At 52.8% G+C, this 21,566-nt stretch overlaps 1 protein-coding gene across 1 annotated transcript in view; it reads right to left on the reverse strand.

The window, feature by feature from the left end:
* Nucleotides 1–21,566, reverse strand: part of LOC123376342 (complement factor H-like) — a 102,585-nt gene that overhangs the window by 59,109 nt on the left and 21,910 nt on the right. Inside the window, 2 exon segments of the mRNA XM_045028260.1 lie at nucleotides 9,890–10,066; nucleotides 13,270–13,437. Coding sequence (XP_044884195.1) covers nucleotides 9,890–10,066; nucleotides 13,270–13,437 — 345 coding nt within the window.

The following is a 21,566-nucleotide window of genomic DNA, read 5'->3' on the forward strand; positions in this document are numbered from 1 at the left end:
ATATTGGCCTGGTCTACACTACGAGTTTATATCAAATTTAGCAGCATTAAATCGCATTAACCCTGCACCCGTTCACACAACAAAGCCCTTTATATCAATATAAAGGGCTCTTAATATCGGTATCTGTAAACCTCCCCGACGAGGGGAGTAGCGCTGAAATCGGTATTGTCATTTTGGATTAGGGTTAGTGTGGCCGCAATTTGATGGTATTGGCCCCCGGGCGCTATCCCACAGTGCACCATTGTGACCGCTCTGGACAGCAATCTGAACTCGGATGCACTGGCCAGGTAGACAGGAAAAGCCCGGCTAACTTCTGAATTTCATTTCCTGTTTGTCCAGCGTGGAGCGCCGATTAGCACGGGTGACCATGCAGTCCCAGAATCAAAAAAGAGTTCCAGCATGGACCGTACGTGAGATACTGAATCTGATCTCTGTATGGGGATGTGATGGGCCAGGTGCCCCAGCACCCCCTCGTGGCAGGGGCGGGTTGGGGCCTAGCGCTGCACCACTCGCTTGTCCTTCGTTCTGCCCCTGGTGGCCGGCGTATTACGGCCTAGTGGCCAGAGTCTATGGACACCCCCTACGGGGTGGAGTAGCACGGCCTAGCGGCCGGAGTCCGTAACCGCCCCCCTCTCGGGGCAAGGTAGCACGGCCTAGCGGCCGGAGTCCATACACACCCCTTCGGGGTGGGGTAGCGCGGCCTAGCGGCCGGAGTCCATAAGCGCCCCCTTCGGGGCGGGGTAGCGCGGCCTGGTGGCCGGAGTCCATAAGCGCCCCTTCGGGGTGGGGTAGCGCGGCCTAGCGGCCGGAGTCCATAAACCCCCCCTTCGGGTGGGGTAGCACGGCCTAGCGGCCGGAGTCCATAAAACCCCCCCTTCGGGGCGGGGTAGTGCGGCCTAGTGGCCGGAGTCCATAAACCCCCTCTTCAGGGTGGGGTAGTGCGGCCTAGCGGCCGGAGTCCATAAACCCCCCCTTCGGGGTGGGGTAGCACGGCCTAGCGGCCTGAGTCCCTACACACCCCCTTCGGAGTGGGGTAGTGCGGCCTAGCGGCCTGAGTCCATAAATACCCCTTTCGGGGTGGGGTATTACGGGGTGGGGTAGGGGGACTCGGGCCCTCCCTCTCCACCGAGCCCCGACCCAGGGCCCTGTTTGTGGCAAGTTCTCCTTGCCTCCCGCTCGGCGGGGATCCGCCCGCAACACGCCGAGCGGTCCTGCAGCTTTAAGGCTGTCAGTCTCTACAATGCCCCTGGGTCACTTCCTACCATGCCTGGCCGGACGTCTGCACTGTGGGAGCGGCTCCCCCGTAGGTCTGTCACTGCCGGCGTCCCTCCCCGGGGGCCCCGGGTCGGCCCCGGCTCGGCTGGCGCCCCGGTCCGAGCTCCTGGGCTCTCCCTCTGCAGAGGCTGACGGTCTGCGTCCTTCTCCCCCGGTGGCCACCCCTGACTGAGCAGACCTGCAGGCTTTTATACTGGTCTGCCAGTTGGAGCATGCCCAGCAGAACTTCCTGGGCATGGCTTCCTCTGCTAGTAAAGAAGGGTTAACCCCTGCTGTACCAGTGCGGGGCTGCCCTGCCCCGTCACACACCCTCCCCCTTAAGACAGCCGCCGAGGCCGGCCGACCCTGGACTCCCGCCTCCCCTTCCTCCTCCCCGATGCGGGAGAAGAAGTCCGCGTTCCCATGAGCCCTGCCTGGCCGATGTGACACGCGGAAGGCGTAGGGTTGGAGGGACAGGTACCACAGCATGATCCGGTTATTTGTCTCCTTCATATTATTAATCCATCGGAGGGGCGCGTGATCAGTCACCAAGGAAAAGGGGTTCCCCAATAGGTAGTACCGTAGTGCCTCAACCGCCCACTTTACTGCCAAGGCCTCGCGTTCTATGGTGGAGTACCGGGTTTCGCGGGGGAACAGCTTGCGGCTGAGGTACAAGACCGGGTGTTCTTCGTCCCCTACCTCCTGTGACAGTACGGCCCCCAGTCCCACCTCCGAGGCATCTGTCTGTAGGATAAAGGGCTTTGAAAAATCCGGTTGGACTAGTACCGGTTCCCGGGTTAATTGTTCCCTCAGGGCGCGAAAGGCCTTTTCGCAGCCCTCCGTCCAACGTACTTTCTGGGGTTGTGAACTGCGTGTCAATTCCGTTAGTGGGGCCGCGAGTGTGGCGAAGTTAGGCACAAACCGCCGATAGTACCCGGCCAGCCCCAAGAACTGTCGGACTTGCCGCTTGGTTGTGGGCGTGGGGTACGTCCTCAACGCTTCCACCTTATCTACGAGGGGACGGATCTGACCCCGACCTACCGTGTAGCCCAGGTAAGTCACCTCCTTCTGGCCCAGGTGACATTTCGCCGGGTTCGCGGTGAGGCCGGCTTCGCCTAATGCCTGCAGAACTTTAGTCAAGTGTTGTAGATGTTCCTCCCAAGTGCTACTGTAGATGACAATGTCATCGATGTACGCTGCGGCGTATTCGTTGTGGGCGTTCAGCAGCTGGTTCATGAGTCGCTGGAAGGTCGCCGCGGCCCCGTGCAATCCGAACGGCATCATCGTAAACTGGTAGAGTCCGAACGGCGTTGGAAATGCTGTCTTTTCTCGTGAGGCCGGTGTCAACGGGATCTGCCAATATCCCTTCGTCAAGTCCAGGGTGGAGATGAACTCGGCTTTTCCTTGCCGCTCTAGCAGCTCGTCCACCCGGGGCATGGGATAGGCATCAAACCGTGAAATTGCATTTACCTTGCGGAAGTCGATGCAAAACCTGACTGTTCCATCTGGCTTGGGGACCAATACTATGGGACTCCTCCATTCACTCTGCGACTCTTCCACCACCCCTAAGGCTAACATCAGCCCGAGCTCCTCCTTCACGGTCTCCCACATCTTCCTGGGGAGCGGGCGGTGTGTGTCCCGCACTTTGTGTCCTGGAATGGTAGCGATGTGGTGGTTTGCTAACGTGGTTCGCCCGGGTCGCGTCGACAAAACCACGGGGAACGCCGCCACCAGTCGTTCTACCTGGTCCCGCTGGGTTGGGGTAAGCTCGTGGCCTATGTCCGCCGTCTCGGCTGCCTCGGGCTCTCCCACCAGCGGCCCCAATTCCGGTTCTGGCGGGTATGGGGCTATCAGCAGGCCCTCTCGGTCCCTCCAGGCCTTAAGGAGGTTCACGTGGTAGATCTGGGTATCCCTCCTTCGCCCGGACAACCGTACCTCATAATCGACCGGCCCCATCCGCCTGACCACTTCAAAGGGGCCCTGCCACTTGGCTAGCAGCTTGGACTCTGAGGAAGGAAGTAGCAAGAGGACCCGATCCCCTGGCCCGAAAGTTCGTACCTTGGCCCCCTTGTTATACTGAGCCTCCTGAGTCTGCTGAGCTCTCACCAGATTTTCGCGGGCCAAGGCCCCTAGCTCCCGGAGACGTTCCCGCAGATGGAGGATATACTGCACCAATCCGCGAACACGGGTCTCCTGCTCTTCCCAGGTTTCCCTTAGGAGATCAAGGATACCCCTAGGCTTCCTCCCGTAGAGGAGTTCAAAGGGGGAGAACCCCGTAGATGCCTGGGGTACCTCTCGCACCGCGAAGAGGAGTGCGGGGAGTAGTTTATCCCAGTGTCGTGGGTCGTCTTCTACAAACTTCCTCAGCATGGCCTTCAAAGTGCCGTTGAATCGCTCGACCAAGCCATCCGTCTGGGGGTGGTAGACGGAGGTCTTTAGTGCCCGGATGTTCAGCAGCCTGCACAGCTCTGCCATCAACCTAGAGGTCACGTTCGTCCCTTGATCTGTTAATATCTCCCTCGGGATACCTACCCGAGCGAAGATTTGTAATAGTTCGTTAGCAATGACCGGTGCCGTGGTGGACCTCAGTGGCACCGCTTCGGGATAGCGTGTGGCATAATCGACCACCACCATGATGTACTTATGACCCGTGCCGCTCTTTTCCAGGGGTCCCACGAGATCTAGGCCTATCCGGTCAAAAGGCGTCCCCACCACGGGCAAGGGTACAAGGGGGGCCCTTGGTACACCTTTTGGGCCGGCTCTCTGGCATTCTGGGCAGGAGGCGCAATAGTCTCGTACCTCTGCATGGATGCCCAGCCAAAAGAACCTCTGGGCCACCCTTTGTAACGTCTTCTCTCTGCCTAAGTGTCCGGCCCACGGCACCGAATGTGCCAGGCGGAGCAAGTCCCGACGGAACCGCCGCGGGACCAATAGCTGGCGTAGTTCTTTTGTCTGTGGTTCGAGCACCACCCGATAGAGTAAGTCCCGATGGATCTCAAATCGGGGCCCTTGTGGCCGGCGGTGGGGCGGGTCGTCCTCCCCTGGTGGACTAGTCGCCTGTTCCCAAGCCCGGCTGAGAGTGGCATCCCCTCGTTGCTCCTCGAGGAAGTCGGTGTCCACATCTAGCCAGCCCGGGCCCTCTGTTGCTGGCGCGTCGATAGGGACTTGGCTCCTTACCCCTCTCCCGGAGCTCCCCGAGGGTCCCTCTAGGGGGTCCTCTGCCGTTGGCTGGCCTAGAAATCCCGGCCGTCTAGCCCGTTCCCCAGTTCTCCTCCCTGGCGGCGTAGCCCCTTCCCTCAAGAGGCTTGTGAAGCCCGGCCAGTCATGCCCTAGGACCACGGGGTACGCCAATTTGGGAGCCACCCCCACTAGACACCGCGCCCGGTGTTGGGCCGCCTCCAGCTGTACCCAGACAGTGGGGTAAGGCTTCACATCCCCATGGATGCACTGTAGCTGGATGGGGGCCCCGGCAGGGCCGGTGGGCTTGATCAGCCCCTCCCGAATAACCGTCTGGCTACACCCGGAGTCCACTAAGGCCCAGGCAGACGTCCCATCCACCTTCACCGGCAGAACAATTTTCCCCGGCTCCCAAGCCCGGGCCCGGTGACCCGCCGTCAACACTTGCCCATAATTGCAATCCATGTACGGGCACTCCCTCCTGAAGTGCCCTACCTGACCGCACTCGTAGCAGCGGTCTCGTCTCCCTTCTTCGGCAGGGTTGTGGCGGGGGCTGCCAGGCCTTGCGGGGGCCTCCTCCGAGCGTCGTGGGATATTGTCCCGGGGTGTCGCCCTAGGGCCCCGGGTTACTGGTATTTCGGGGGGCTGGGGAAGCCGCCGAGGGCCCTGGGCCTGTCCTGGGCTCCGTCTACTGGGCTCACCCCCCCTGGGGTTGGCCTTCACGTCCCCATCGGCCGCCTGGTAGTCCTCCATCAGGGAAATCGCGTCCGCGAGGGTCTTGGGGCGGTGTCGCTGTACCCATTCCTTCCCTCCCGGGGGCAGGGCTTGAAGGAACTGTTCTAAGGCTACCATCTCAGCCACCTGAGCGCCCGTCCGCCCTTCCGGTTCCAGCCACCGCCAACAGAGGTCCCGGATTCGCTGGGCCACGGCCCGCGGCCGGGCCCCGGGCGTGTATCATTCCCGGCGGAGTCGCTGGCGGTAGGTCTCAGGGCTGACGCCAACTTCGTCTAAGATGGCGGCCTTAACCTTCGGGTAGTCCAGTGCATCCTGGGAGCCCAAGTTCCGGTACGCCGCTTGGGCTGGGCCCGTCAGGTAGGGTGCCAGTATCGTGGCCCAATGGGCGAGGGGCCACTGCATGGCGGTCGCGACCCTTTCAAAGGTCACGAGGAAGGCCTCGGGATCGTCCCCCGGCCCCATCTTAGCTAGGCGCACGGGTAATCTCCCGAGACCCTCGTCGGGGTTGCCCCCGACGGCCCCTAGAGGTGTACCCGGTGCCGGTCTGATTAGCGCCGCCATCTGTTGAACCAGCCGCTCCTGGTTCGTCTGTTGCTGGGCCGCCAGTTCCCGGACCAACTGCTGCTGCTGTTCCTGTCGCTGGGCGGCTTGTGCCTGCTGTTGGGCCGCCAGCTGCTGGAGCAGCTGCGCTTGCTGCTGTTGCTGTTGTGCCATCTGCTGCTGCTGATTCTCCAGCAGCCACTGCAAAAGTTTCTCGGGGTCCATCTTGGGCCCTGTGGCCTTATCTCAGGCCTGTTCAAGTCCCTCGTCAGGTGCCAATTGTGATGGGCCAGGTGCCCCAGCGCCCCCTCGTGGCAGGGGCGGGTTGGGGCCTAGCGCTGCACCACTCGCTTGTCCTTCGTTCTGCCCCTGGTGGCCGGCGTATTACGGCCTAGCGGCCAGAGTCTATGGACACCCCCTCCGGGGTGGAGTAGCACGGCCTAGCGGCCGGAGTCTGTAACCGCCCCCCTCTCGGAGCGAGGTAGCACGGCCTAGCGGCCGGAGTCCATACACACCTCTTCGGGGTGGGGTAGCGCGGCCTAGCAGCCGGAGTCCATAAGCGCCCCCTTCGGGGCGGGGTAGCGCGGCCTGTTGGCCGGAGTCCATAAGCGCCCCTTCGGGGTGGGGTAGCGCGGCCTAGCGGCCGGAGTCCATAAGCGCCCCCTTCGGGGCGGGGTAGCGCGGCCTAGCGGCCGGAGTCCATAAGCGCCCCCTTCGGGTGGGGTAGCACGGCCTAGCGGCCGGAGTCCATAACCCCCCCCCCTTTGGGGCGGGGTAGCGCGGCCTAGTGGCCGGAGTCCATAAACCCCCTCTTCGGGGTGGGGTAGTGCGGCCTAACAGCCGGAGTCCATAACCCCCCCCTTCGGGGTGGGGTAGCACGGCCTAGCGGCCTGAGTCCCTACACACCCCCTTCGGAGTGGGGTAGTGCGGCCTAGCGGCCTGAGTCCATAAATACCCCCTTCGGGGTGGGGTATTACGGGGTGGGGTAGGGGGACTCGGGCCCTCCCTCTCCACCGAGCCCCGACCCAGGGCCCTGTTTGTGGCAAGTTCTCCTTGCCTCCCGCTCGGCGGGGATCCGCCCGCAACACGCCGAGTGGTCCTGCAGCTTTAAGGCTGTCAGTCTCTACAATGCCCCTGGGTCACTTCCTACCCTGCCTGGCCGGACGTCTGCGTTGTGGGAGCGGCTCCCCCGTAGGTCCGTCACTGCCGGCGTCCCTCCCCAGGGGCCCCGGGTCGGCCCCGGCTCGGCTGGCGCCCCGGTCCGAGCTCCTGGGCTCTCCCTCTGCAGAGGCTGACGGTCTGCGTCCTTCTCCCCCGGTGGCCACCCCTGACTGAGCAGACCTGCAGGCTTTTATACTGGTCTGCCAGTTGGAGCATGCCCAGCAGAACTTCCTGGGCATGGCTTCCTCTGCTAGTAAAGAAGGGTTAACCCCTGCTGTACCAGTGCGGGGCTGCCCTGCCCCGTCACAGGGGGGATGAATCTGTTCTATCAGAACTCCATTCCAATAAACGAAATGCCAAAGCATTTGAAAAAATATCCAAGGCTATGATAGAGAGAGGCCACAACAGGGACTCAACACAGTGCTGCGTGAAACTTAAGGAGCTGAGACAAGCATAAAGGAAAGCCTAAGAATCAAATGGATGCTCACGGAGGGAGGGAGGGAGGGAGAGAGGGGAGACTGAGGACTCTAGCTATCCCACAGTTCCCACACTCTCCGAAAATCATTTGAATTCTTGACTGAGCTCCCAAAGCCTGAAGGGTCAAAAACATTGTTGCAGGTGGTTCAGGGTATATGTCATCAGACCCTCCCCCCCCATGAAAGAAAAGGGGAAAAAATTGTTTCTCACCTTTTTTCAATGTCACCGTATGTTTACTGGATGCTGCTGGCAGATACGGTGCTGCAGCGCTAAACAGCAGCATCCCCTCCCCTACCCTTCCTGATGGCAGACGGTGCAATATGACTGATATCCGTCATCATCATCCCGTGAGTGCTCCTGGCTGGCCTTGGTGAGGTCGGCTGGGGGCGCCTGGGCAAAAATGGGAATGACTTCCAGTCATTCCCTTCTTTAAGCTTTGTCTAATGGAGATTCAGTCCTGCCTGGAATATCATGGCAGCTGGAGGCTGCCCCCCCTTTTATCTCCGATTGCAGATGCAATAAAGTCAGTTTCTTATTCATGTATTCTTTATTACTTCATCACACAAATGGGGGGGATAACTGCCACAGTAGCCCAGGAGGGGTGGGGGAGGAGGGAAGCAATAGGTGGGGTTATTGCAGGGGCACCCCCTAGAATGGCAAGTAGCTCATCATTTCAGCGCGATGTCTCGGGCTCGGACCCGGAGTGGCCGTTTGCTTCTCTGGTTCTTAAGTAGACTTGCCTGATATTCTAGGCAGGACTGACTCTACCTTTACACAAAACTTAAAGAAGGGAATGACCTGGGGAGTCATTCCCATTTTTGTTCATGTGCCCCCGGCCGACCTCACCGAGGCCATCCAGGAGCACCCATGACAGCAGCAGACAGTACAATATGACTGTTATAATAGTATCTCTAGTATAATAGACATACGGTGACAGTGAAAAAAGTCTGAACAGGCTCCATGGTTGCTGTGCTATGGTGTCTGCCAAGGCAATCCAGGGAAAGGGCGCGAAATGATTGTCTGCCATTGCTTTCACGGAGGGAGGATTGACTGACGACATTTACCCAGAATCACCCGCGACACTGTTTTTGCCCCATCATGAATTGGGATCTCAACCCAGAATTCCAATGGGCAGGGGAGACTGCGGGCACTATGGGATAGCTATGGGATAGCTACCCACAGTGCAATGCTCCGGAAATTGATGCTAGCCTCGGTACATGGAGGCACACCACTGAATTAACGTGCTTAGTGTGGCAGCGTGCACTCGACTTTATGCAATCTGTTTCCAAATACCGGTTTCTGTAAAATCGGAATAATCCTGTAGTGTAGACATACCCATTGTTACTGTGATAGTTACAATTAGGTTGTAGTCATGATCCCTTGAATCATGTGTAAGGGTTAGATTCTGCTCCAGTGTAGGACATACATATAAAAAGGCAAAGGTGGAAAGCAGCATACAACAGTAAATAAGGAGTTCTCACTGCATTCAATTATGTGTCCCTAATACTTAGCCCTGTTTTATCCCATTTGAGGGTCTGGTCCTTGTTTACCAACCAAACTAATCCATGCGTTGGCACTGTCATTTTCACTGCCTTTATTTTCAAATCAAAACATTCATGAACACCACAAAAGTCAAACATTTCCCTACTAATTTCCAAATGAGTCACATATTGCAGGGAATCTCCTCCCTGTAGAAACATGAGAATTATTCTTGACTGGAAATATGGGAGACTACTTTATAAAAAGCCATGCATCCAAAGGAAGGTTTATTCATTTATTGAGCCAATTTTGTAGACTATTCTGTGTGAAACATCCCAGTGTCCAAGAGTTATTGCAGGTGCTATTGTACGGGACACCACTTTGTAGAGCCAGAACTGCAAACAACTTAAAGTTCCTGTATTTCACAGTCAGATAATGTAGATGGGATTTTCTAGGTCTTGGTAGCTATGCTGTTTATTTAATACTCTTTGATGGAATGGACTTCATTTGAAGACAAATTATAAGCAAGTTCTTTTATGTTCTGTGTATGTGGATACTAATAGGGTAAAAAGAGGAATAGCCAGGAAATAAGGCAGCCTGAAATAAAAGGAAGAGATGATCCCCACTTGGACTGGGTTAATATTGGAGTTATTGTCCCACAAAAGTGGGAGATTTAATTGTCCACTTTAATCACCATATTTCCTCTCATCTGGAGAGAAGGGACTCCCGAAACCAGAGGACTATAACTAAGATACCTAAAGTGACAACAATTGGAAGAAAGATTTTATAATTTTGTGCTCTAATGCTTTTACATAAAATTTAAGTCTTTATGATTTAAATTCTGATCAGCCAATGGTAAGTTATTTTATTTATGATGGTAATACCTCCCCCAAATAATAGATCAATTTTGTCCAGTCATAGTAAGGCATAACCCAAGGAGCCTCAGCCTTGTAAGTTTCCCCACATGAAGCTTCAAACTTCTCCCCATACCTGAACATGGTGCTCATCCTCTACTCGGGGAAAAAAGGAGCAAAGTAGAAAGTTCTTCAATCATTAAATTACTCACTAATGCACTTTGGTAAAGGAGTCCATCCTTCTTGAAGGCACTGTGTCTTCCCCACAGCTTTTCCTTCTGGAGTCACGTAACCAATCTGACACCCATATGTTGCTTCCTCGTTTAAATTAAATCTGCTCTTACTTTCAGAGAAATAACCATTCTGTATCTCAACTTTTTCACAGATTTCTAAAATAGAGAGAGTATGACATTATCTCAAGATAAACACTGTTAATTAACATGCTTTTCATAGGTATAGGGTGACCACGAGAAGAGGTACACCTGAAATGAAATGGAGGAACACTACTTAAAAAGTATTTGAACAAGAAGTTCCTTCATACTTTTGGAGGGAAGGTAAGAAATCATAGTGTATATCAGTGTTTCTTATCTCTCACAATCATTCCTGATACTGATTTCTCAAAGCCAATATAAAAGACGGTTGAACTGAAAATGGTCATTTTGAGTCTGACACTGCCAGCTCTTATTTTGTGGGAAAAGTTCTCTCTTTGTATTGTATGTGCTGTATGTATAAGTAATTTGGTGAAGCACCTTCAAATCATAAGGGGCTCATCAGTGAGAAAGACAGTGATAAAACATCACACAGAAATCATCACTTAACCTGCCTTCTTCAGAGACAGCCTCACCCACTGCAATATTTCCACAGCTGTGATCAATAGAGCATTCATGCTAGGCCCTTCAGTTTAAAGGAGAGGGTGTTTATAGCAGGGCATTATCCTGGAGAGGCATTCCATTTTGGAATTCACTCTCTCCCTGAATTTGCTGACTTCCAGGATACACTGCGCAGCCCATCTACTTTCTTGGGCATTTGGGGAGAGTAGAGATAGGGAGGGAATGAGGCTTTGAGGCAGGATGTGTTTGTCTGAATTTTGTTATGGAGGTTGATGACTTGATTTTACACACGATATCTTAACTGATGTTCAAGCACCCAGAGCTACCAGACAAACTGTGCAAGCCACTCCATGGAGGAAGGGGAGGCAGAGGGGCAAGGTGGAACCATGGCTTTAACCCACTTTGCAACACCCAGAAGTGCTGACCAGGTATAGACAGAGGAACATGCTGCATTATCCCAAAAGATGGTGTAATGCACACACAACTCATGCCTGGTAAAGAACAGAAAGACAGGATTTCCTTGAGCACAACTGCTCCCTGGATTACTTTGCCTCAACAAAAATGAGAAATACCTGTGGCACCTTATAGACTAACAAATTTATTTGGGCATAAGCTTTCGTGGGCTAAAACCCACTTCATCAGATGCATGGAGGGGGAAATAGAGTAGGAAGATATATATAGCAGTACATGAAAAGACGGGATCTGCCTTACATCTGATGAAGTGGGTTTTAGCCCACGAAAGCTTATGCCCAAACAAACTTGTTAGTCTATAAGGTGTCACAAGTACTCCTTGTCATTTTTGCTGATACAGACTAACACAGGTAACACTCTGAAATTTGCCTCCATACTATCCCTAAACACAGGCCAGACCAGTGGCTAAATGTCACAATTTATAAATATTAGGTGGAGCTAATAGTAACATCTTTTATTAAATTTGCCTGATTCTCTGAATGATAAAATCCCATTTCTAATTGCTTGCAACTTTGTTAGACTTTAACCATTTGGATTGAAGTTTTCCATGTCTGGTGTCTGCCGCAGCATCATTTTTTGTTTTGAAAAGTTTAAGCTGAAACAGTTTCGCTGTTTCGGAGACTGATGTTTGAGCAAAATATTCTGTTTTGTCGATGCTAAGTTATTGTTAGAGCTGTTTTTTTGAGAACCTCTAGCACTTCCATGGTTTGGAGCAGGGACTCAACATTTGGCTGTGGTGTCCACCTGGTGTCAAAGATTCACCTTTTTTTGTCCTCAGAAAAATGCACCCAATTTGGGCCATGTTATAAACCTATGAAAATACAGATTTGGAGCTTGATTATTCTCTGAAGATTCCATCTCTACTGAACATGCTCAAGCCCAAGGTGGCAGGGGCTGAACAGAACTTTCCTTGCAGTTGTCTCTCTTGGTTCCTAGGGGCCACACTCATGCCTGGCACTGAGATTGTGGGTATGTCTACATAAGAGTTGGAAACTTGTACATTCTAGCATGAAGAGACATATTTTAGCTTTAGCTCCAAACAAACTAGCACATTAAAAATAAGAGTATTGCTGCAGTGATACAAGTGGCTAGCCACCTCAGTACATACCTATGATCTTTGACAGGATCATATGTGCGGAGGCTAGCTCCTCCCACAGCTCAAGTGGCCACAGCTACATTTTTATTTTTAGTGCTGAGAGGTGAGAATAAGAATGGCGATGGGGTTGAGTTAAGGAAGAACAGGGTTGGGCAGAGGGGTTGGGGACTATTATTATTATATTACAAAAAGATATGCTCATCTCTACACAGAAGACAAAGAAATGCCTGGTACCTGTCCCAAAGAGTTAACAATCTAACTTTTAAAAATGAAACAACTAGGGTTGCCAATTTTCCACTGGCACAATACCAAACAGCCTTGCCCCGCCCGCTGCCCCACTCCTCCTCCAAGGCCCCCCACACACTCTGCCCCCACATCGCTCATTCTCCCCACCCTCACTCACTCATTTTCACTGGGCTGGCTCAGGGGGTTGGAGTGCAGGAAGGGGTGTGGCAGGGAGTGCAGGCTCTGGGGTGGTGCCAGGGATGAGGGGTTTGGGGTGCAGGAGTGTGCTCCAGGCTGGGACCAAGGGGTTCAGAGGGCAGTCGGGTGGTCAGGACTGGGGCAGGGGTTTGGGGCCCAGGAGGAGTTCAGGGGTGCAAGCTTCGGGTGGCGCTTACCTCGAGCAGCGGCATGTCCCCCCTCAGGCTTCTACATTGAGGTGCAGCCAGGCAGCTCTGCGCCCTGCCCTGTCTGTAGGCACCACCCCCGCAGCTCCCATTGGCCATGGTTCCCAGCCAGTGGGAGCTGTGGGAACAGCGCTTGAGGCTAGGACAGTGTGCAGAGCCCCCTGGATGCCACTATGCATAGGAGCCTGAGGGGGCCATGCTGTCTGCTTCCCGGGAACAGCACCAAGGCTGGCAGGGATCCTGCCAGTCCCGCTGTGCAGCACTGCCAACTGGACAGTTAACAGCCCAGTCAGTGGTGCTGACCAAAGCTGCCAGGATCCCCTTTGACCAGGTGTTCTGGTCAAAAACCGGACACCTGGTCACCGTACATACAACAAGCAGGGGTGGGTGAAGAACTTTGAAGGTCAATGCAATATGATCACACAGTTACTCAGGTCAGAAATGTGCATTGTCATGACAAATCACCTGCTAGGACTGGTATTTGTTTTCATTTCAGGCAGAGGATGATAGTAATATGTCTACAAGTTTTTTAACAAGCTGATCAATAGAACATGAATGTTCCTTACTGGTAGAAGTACATGTTGGAGTAGGTGACCAGCCATTCTTTGTGCATGTAACTTTGGTTTTCAGATTATGAGGAGAACACACATATGAAATGTCATCACCTTCTTTGTAGGTTTTCCAAGAGCTATACAGAAATCTACCATTTTCCAAATGACCAGGAGAACACTTTTCTAAAGGAAAAAAGAAAAGGATTACATTCGGTTAGCAAATGGAAGTCAGACATTTAACAAAGAAAAAACAAAACAAACCACCCTCTTCAAAACTAGCTATTTATTTGAAAAAAATATTTCAAATAAGATCTTCTTGCTGCATAGTACTGTAGTACTTTATACTGAAAAGACCTTTATTTTCAAATATGAATCAAAGCGCTTGATTTTTCCACCGGCCTGAAATTTGTTATATCAACTGTGCACAGGTGTAAACAATTACACAAGATGCAAGGCAGTAAAGAATTGGGTCACATGGTCCAGATTCTCAATTGGTGCAAAACAGCAAGCTCCATCAACCTCAATGGAACTACACTGATTTACATCAGCCAAAAAATCTTGCCCAATATGTTTCTTAAGTAGTGGTGTCTGCACAGATTCATTTACAGCATTAGCCTCCAGAAGACGTTATCAATCATATTATTCCCTCAAGTTATTTTATGTATAGATATCACTGTGATGCTCATTGAATCTGATTATTAAAACAAAAAGCATCTTTACAGAATCCAAATGATATAGGTACTGAAACACCAACATGTAGGGACATAGATACCATTGCTGTTGATTGGGTTTATGTTCAGGCTCAGGCACTAGCTGAAAAGTTCCATTAATCCAAAATAAAAACCAAAGTCATGTGTAATGGGACTGTTTAAATCATGCCATTGTAATGGCAATCACATCAGCAGCCCGGGATAAACAAGGTGACAGGAGAGGGCCAACAGCCAAAGGAAGCATCTCTTACTTTCCTTCTCCCCATGCTCAGTCACTGGACTAGTGTGATGAAGTGTAAAGGTAACTGTGTTAAGCCCTCCAAACTAAATTCACAATGTTTGTTTCATGCAGCAGATTGAAATATATTATTCAGACAGGTTTGGGTTTGGGCTCTTGTTAGGGTTGCCAATTTTGGTTGGACGTAGTCCTGGAGGATTCATCAGATGACATACTCTTCAATTAAAGATGAATTCCTGGAGACTCATTTATTTCCCTTCCCAATATTATCTAGCAGTATAACATGGTGCTCTTGGCCAGTGGCATTTTTTCCTTTCCTCTGAACTCTCCGGGAGATCTACCATTTCCCACTCATTAGTCATCACTTATGGATGAAACCCTGAACCTGGTGAACTCAATGGCATTTTGTCACTGATCTAAGTGGAAGCAGGATTTCCCCCCAAGGCCTTAAGGTAAATTACTGAGGATCCAATTATCACTAGCTCAGACTAAGCCAGGAGTTTTGCTACAGAGCAACACAGTTTGCTCCCTCCTGCTAAGGGTTAAAGATGCTGCCTTCACAGCTCACTAAGCCTCTGATAGCCTAGGAGCAAAGAACAAGGTTTGGTACCAAAATTCTGATTCCCTGAATATTTAACATTTTTTCCCACCCACTTCCATGAGCTGTGAATGCCAGGAAAGACTCAGCTGTAATCTCTATATAGATATTTTTACTGTGGCAGTGCAACCTCTGCAAGCCCAAATCTCTTGCTACAAACCTGAAGGTTCTTTGCTATGGACTCTGTAGACCAGGGATCAGCTGATTGGGGCTCCCACTGGCCACAGTTCGCTGCTCCAGGCTAATGGGGGCTGTTGGAAGCAGCACCCAGCACATCTCTCAGCCCATGCCAGTTCCTGAGGGCTCCCACTGGGGGCCCTCATCGGCCAAACCTGCGGACGCGACAGGTAAACAAACCGGCCTGGTCCGCCTGGGTGCTTACCCAGGCGGGCCGCAGGCCAAAGGTTGCCAATCCCTGGTGTAGACGGACCTTTTGAGGGGCCATGAAAACAGCTGGTCAGACAAGAAGACATTTACAGGTGCTTCATGAAAAATTCTGCATAATAGATGGATAAGAGTAATAGATTACAGTTTTCTTCAACTGGCATTCAAAATTTTCCACTTAAAGTAGAAAGAATCTGGCTTTGTAAAATGTTTTGTGCACAAATCTGAGAAAGCCTGGGCATTAGCTAAAGACTTTGTGGACTCTTAGGATTCTCTGCCTCTCCAGCTCTACTCCTCAACGTCTCATTACCCCAACTAGTTACCCCTCCTGCCAGAACTACCCAGACTATATACATCATTTGTGTGTGTGTGTTTCAAAAGGTTGATAGAAAATATTTGACCTGGTAGAGTAATGGTGTGCAGGGAGTCGGGGAACAAGATTTCTTTTGTTTCAGATTATAATAGCATATTCAACACTTCCCAATGCCCCTAATGGCCTTTCCCAACCCTTCTGGGAGGGTCATGACCCTCTGGTTGAGAAATCCTGGCCTAGTAGTTTGGGCACAGAAGCTAGATCGGAGAGTGGGGAGTAAGGGGGAAGCAGCCCCAATCCTCTGCTTTCCTGCGGAGCTGCCAATCCTTAAAATATACATTATAAAAGGGAGATTTTGATCATAACTTGTGTTAATACTAAAAAGAAAAGAACAAAAAAACCTAATGTATGCCCCTGCTGATATTGATTTTGTCCCAATTCCTTAAGCTTTCACAGTTAAAGTTTAATTAATGTTTTTAGACTTTGAATTGTTGGTAATGACGGTGTGAATTGGTGGTATTAATTGCCATTGGGTGATAATGACAGAACTACAGTATTATTTTAACCTTGCTTAAACAAGATGTCCAGCTGACAATTTCAAAACAGAGCAGCAAAAAGGAAAGCTAAGTTAGAAAGATAATATTGTAAGCAAGTTACCCAAACTTGCTAACTATTTCTCTGTTAGTACTGCTTCAGAATCATCTTCCATGATGGTGGATCATCTTTCTTAGAAAATGATAATCAAAGCAAAGATATGAGTATGAACTTGTTCCTTCAGGAGATTTCAGAAGAAAAAGGCAAGCATTCCTGAAATCAAGGAGAAAACTAACGATGAAAAAGATGACCCACTTTTTCTAACACTTGTCCGTACAGAAGGTAGAATGAATAATAGCGATAAAGGGGGTGATGTTGCTGTTAGTGTTGAACAAAATCTGGCTAAATGGCCTTGTTTGATAATGGAAGAGTTTTGTACTACATGTATTGAGAAAGATCTGCTCTATTTTCAGAATCGCAATGACAAACAGGGAAAGATTAAGAATGAGCTCTCAAAACTGGATACTCTCATAAAAAAACAACCTTCCATACAAACTTCCTCATGGATAGACTTTACAAAAACTAGACAAGCCGTTTACAACACAAACTTTGCCTCTCCACAAAGGAAAAAGGACACTAAGCTATCTAAACTGCTACATGCCACAAGGAGCCACAACAGTAGTTCCCTTAACCCACCCAACAATATTGTTAATCTTTCCAGCTATACTCTTAGCTCAGCAAAAGAGTCTGTCCTATCTCAGGGCCTGTCCTTTTGTCCCTCCAGACCCACAAACATGATACAGTTCTGCGGTGACCTAGAATCCTACTTTCGACATCTCTGACTCAAAGAATATTTCCAACATACCTCTGAACAGCATACTAACCCACAGAATCCTCCCTACCAGCACTACCAAAAAAAAAAAAAAGGATTCTGTGTGGACTCTTCTGGAAGGTCGAAACAGACTGGACTTCTACATAGATTGCTTCTGTCAACATGCAAAGGCTGAAATTGTGGAAAAGCAACATCACTTGCCCCATAACTTCAGCCATTCTGAACACAAAGCCATCTACAGCCTCAGGAACAACTCTGACATCATAATAAAAAAGGCTGACAAAGGAGGTGCTGTCATCATCATAAATAAATTGGAATATGACCAATATGCTAAACAGCTCTCTAACACCACATTCTATAGGCCATTATCCTCTGATCACACTGAGGACTACCTAAAGAAACTACACCATCTGCTAAAAAAACTCCCCGACAAAGCACAGGAACAAATCTGTACAGATACATGCCTAGAACTCCGACCAGGGGTATTCTATTTGCTACCCAACATCCATAAACCTGGAAATCCTGGGCGCCCCATCATCTCAGGCATTGGCACCCTAACATCAGAATTGTCTGGCTATGTGGACCCTCTCCTCAGGCCCTACGCTACCAGTACTCCCAGCTATCTTCGAGACACCACTGACTTCCTGAGGAAACTACAATCCATTGATGATCTTCCAGAAAACACCATCCTGGCCACTATGGATGTAGAAGCCCTCTACACCAATATTCCACACAAAGATGGACTACAAGCTATCAGGAATAATATCTCCGATAATGTCACAGCTAACCTGGTGGCTGAACTTTGTGACTTTGTCCTCACCCACAACTATTTCATATTTGGGGACAATATATACCTTCAAGTCAGTGGCACTGCTATGGGTACCTGCATGGCCCCACAATATGCCAACATTTGTATAGCTGACTTAGAACAACGCTCCCTTAGCTCTTGTCTTCTAACGCCCCTACTCTACTTGCGCTACATTGATGACATCTTCATCATCTGGACACATGGAAAAGAAGCCCTGGAGGAATTCCACCATGATTTCAATCATTTCCATCCAACCATCAACCTCAGCCTAGATCAATCCACACAAGCGGTCCATTTCCTGGACACTACAGTGCTAATAAGCGATGGTCACTGTAAGCTGGCGGGTCGGGGCTCAACCCTCCTGCAGACCCGGAGGGGAGCCACACCGACTCGCTCCTTGTCCCCTCTAAATGGTGGGCGACAAGAATCGGGTTAGCTCAACCCTACGCCTCGGGCCCTCTGGATCCAGGGGCCGGGTGGCAATCAGTCTCTCGAAGGTTTCAGGGGTTCAGACCCTCAGGCAGGGGCTGACCTCAAGGCACACAGTCACTAAGTATACGCCCTGGCCCTCAGTCAGGGCGGGCAGCAGGACAGCCGTCCTTGGGCCCAGACCCTTCTAGCAGGAGCTGGGCACCAGCAAAGTCAATTCGGCCCAGGCCCTCCGGAGCAGGGGTTGGGCAACAGCAAAGTCAATATAAGCCCAGGCCTCTGGAGCAGGGGCTGGGCAACAGCAAAGTCAATATAAGCCCAGGCCTCTGGAGCAGGGGCTGGGCAACAGCAAAGTCAATCTAGGCCCAGGCCTCTGGAGCAGGGGCTGGGCAACAGCAAAGTCAATCTAGGCCCAGGCCTCTGGAGCAGGGGCTGGGCAACAGCAAAGTCAATATAAGCCCAGGCCTCTGGAGCAGGGGCTGGGCAATAGCAAAGGTAATTGCAGGCTTCCGTGCCTGAGCGCTGAGGTGAGGGGGAAACTGCCACCCGCGAGTGGGGTGGCAGGGGGAACACAGGCCCGCCCACTCCACTGTGTTCCAGCCCGGGGCCCTAGTGGCGGCTCTCACGGCCGCCGGTCAGTGGGGTCCTGACCACAACACACCGACATGGGCACCTCAGTGCCGGTAGCCTGACAGGGGTCGGCTATCCCCGGGCTACATTCCATATCCCCCTCGGGGCCTACCTGCACACTTGTACCAGGTTCGGGCCAGTCAAAGGCCATCGGCTCCTCCGGGTCCGGGCTTGGTGGGAGGTCTGGTAGCACCTCCGGCAAGCCCGGCCAGGCCTGCTCCGGCGGCTCCTCCGGGTAGCAGGGCCGGGGAAGCCCCGGTGGCTCCTCTTCGGGGGGAGCGCAGGGGCGGTCCGGCGGCTCGTCCCAGTACCGGTCACGGGGCAGCTCTGGCAGCTCCTCCTCATAGTGGGCGCGGGGAAGCGGAGGCCAGTCTGGGCAGCTGCCTTGGTTCCTAGAGGGCTCCCAGTCAGGAGCTCCCGCCGGCACGTCTGCTCCCGGCGGCTGCTGGCTCCTGACTGAGCTCTGGCACCTTCCTTTTATACTTCCTGTCCCGCCCCTTGACTTCCGGGGGGCGGGAACAGGAAGTGGTGTCTCAGCCCACTTGGGCGTCTGGCAGGGAGCTCCCTCTGCTGGACCGGAGGGGAGCCACACCGACTCGCTACACACACACACACACCCCCAAGTCTGGCTCCCGCCGATCGGGGCCAGACCCTTCCATTCCCCCAATACGGGACATGAAGTCGGCGTTCGCATGGTCCTTGCCAGCCCGGTGCAGAATAGTGAAAGCATACGGCTGCAAGGCCAAGTACCACCTCATGATGCGGGCATTCTTGTCTTTCATCCATGTCAGCCAGGTGAGGGGGGCATGGTCTGTGACCAGAGTGAAAGGCGCCCCCAAGAGGTAGAAACGGAGGGCTTCGCAGGCCCATTTTATGGCCAGCGCCTCCTTCTCCACCACCGCGTAATTCCGCTCGCGGGGGAACAGCTTCCGGCTTAAGTACAGCACGGGGTGGTCCTGCCCCTCCACCTCCTGGGACAGGACGCCCCCCAGTCCTACCTCAGAGGCGTCGGTTTGTAAGATGAACCGTCGATCGAAGTCCGGGCTATACAGGACCAGTTCCCGACAGAGGCATCCCTGGAGGCGCCGGAAGGCTGACTCGCAGTCTGGGGTCCATTTCAGTTGCCGGGGGCTGTCCTTTGTTAGCAGGCCGGTGAGGGGTGCCGCTATGGAGGCAAACTGTGGGACAAATCTCCTGTAATACCCGACCAGGCCTAAGAACTGCCGGACATGCCGCTTGGTGGTTGGGGTCGGGCATTCCATTAGGGCCTGGACCTTTCCCACCAGGGGTTTTACCTGCCCCCTGCCAACAGTGTACCCCAGGTATGTAGTCTCCTGCCAGGCGACCCGGCACTTCTTGGGGTTAGCCGTCAACCCCGCCTGTCTTAGGGACCTCAGGACGGCCGCGACCCGGGGCAGATGGTCTTCCCACCGACGACTATAGACGACCACATCATCCAGATACGCGGCCACATAGTCGTGATGGGTTTGAAGCAGGCGATCCATCAGCCTCTGGAAGGTCGCGGGGGCCCCGTGAAGACCGAAGGGCATCCTGGTGAACTGGTACAGTCCCGTCGGGGTGGCAAAGGCGGTCTTCTCTTTAGAGGTCTCCTCAAGGGGGATTTGCCAATACCCCTTGCTGAGGTCCAGGGTGGTAATAAATCGGGCCTCTCCCAGTCAGTCCAATAGCTCGTCCACTTGGGGCATCGGGTAGGCATCGAAACGGGAGATGGCATTCACCCCCCGGAAGTCGATGCAGAACCGACGGGTGCCATCGGGCTTGGGCACCAGGACTATGGGGCTACGCCACTTGCTGAGGGAGGGCTCGATGACCCCCAGGGCCAGCATCGCTTGTACCTCTTCCTCGACAGCTTCCCGCATCCTGTAGGGCAGCGGCCGGGTTGTCTCTCGGACCACCTTTCCGGGCTCCGTTTGAATTGAGTGGCAGACCAGCGTAGTGTACCCCGGGACGGCAGGAAAGGTCTTTTGGAAGGCCCGCAGGAGGCACTTGGCTTGTTTTTGCTGGTCCTCGGAAAGTGACTCCCCAAGCAGGGGAGTCGGGGGCTCGTCTGTTTCGGGCACTCGGGGGCCCAATTCTGGCTCGGGCGGGTACGGGTTGATTAAGAGGCCCTCCCGGTCATGCCACGGTTTTAGTAGATTTACGTGGTACCGCTGAGTCCCTTGGCGTCTATCGGGTCGGCGTACCTCGTAATTAACTGCTCCCACCTTTCGGACGACCTCATATGGACCCTGCCAGCGAGCCAATAACTTGGACTCGCTGGACGGTAGGAGGAGTAGGACTCAGTCCCCCGGCTTAAACTCCCGGTCTCGAGCCCCTTGGTTATAGGCTCGCTCTTGTTGCTCCTGGGCCTTCTTCAAATTCTCCCGCGCGAGGGTCCCGGCTTGGGACAAGTACCCCTGTAACTGTAGGACATATTCCAGGAGGCCCTGGGCTGGGGAGGCCGACTGCTCCCAGGTCTCCCGCATCAGGTCTAGGAGACCCCGCGGCCGGCGTCCATACAGAAGTTCAAATGGGGAGAACCTCGTCGAAGACTGGGGGACTTCCCGGATGGCCAATAGCAGGGCCGGTAGGAACTGGTCCCAGTAGCGGAGCTCCTCTGGTGGGAACTTCCGCATCATCCCTTTGAGGGTGCGATTGAAGCGTTCCACCAGCCCGTCCGTTTGCGGATGATATACGGACGTGCGGAGCTGTTTTACCCCCAAGATGGTGCATACTTGTCTCAACAGCCGAGAGGTGAAATTGGTCCCTTGGTCTGTCAAAATCTCCCGGGGGAGTCCGACTCGTGCGAATATTTTTATCAGCTCTTTGGCAATGG

This window comes from Mauremys mutica, chromosome 8 (assembly GCF_020497125.1).
Source record: "Mauremys mutica isolate MM-2020 ecotype Southern chromosome 8, ASM2049712v1, whole genome shotgun sequence".
Classification (NCBI taxonomy): Eukaryota; Metazoa; Chordata; order Testudines; family Geoemydidae; genus Mauremys; species Mauremys mutica.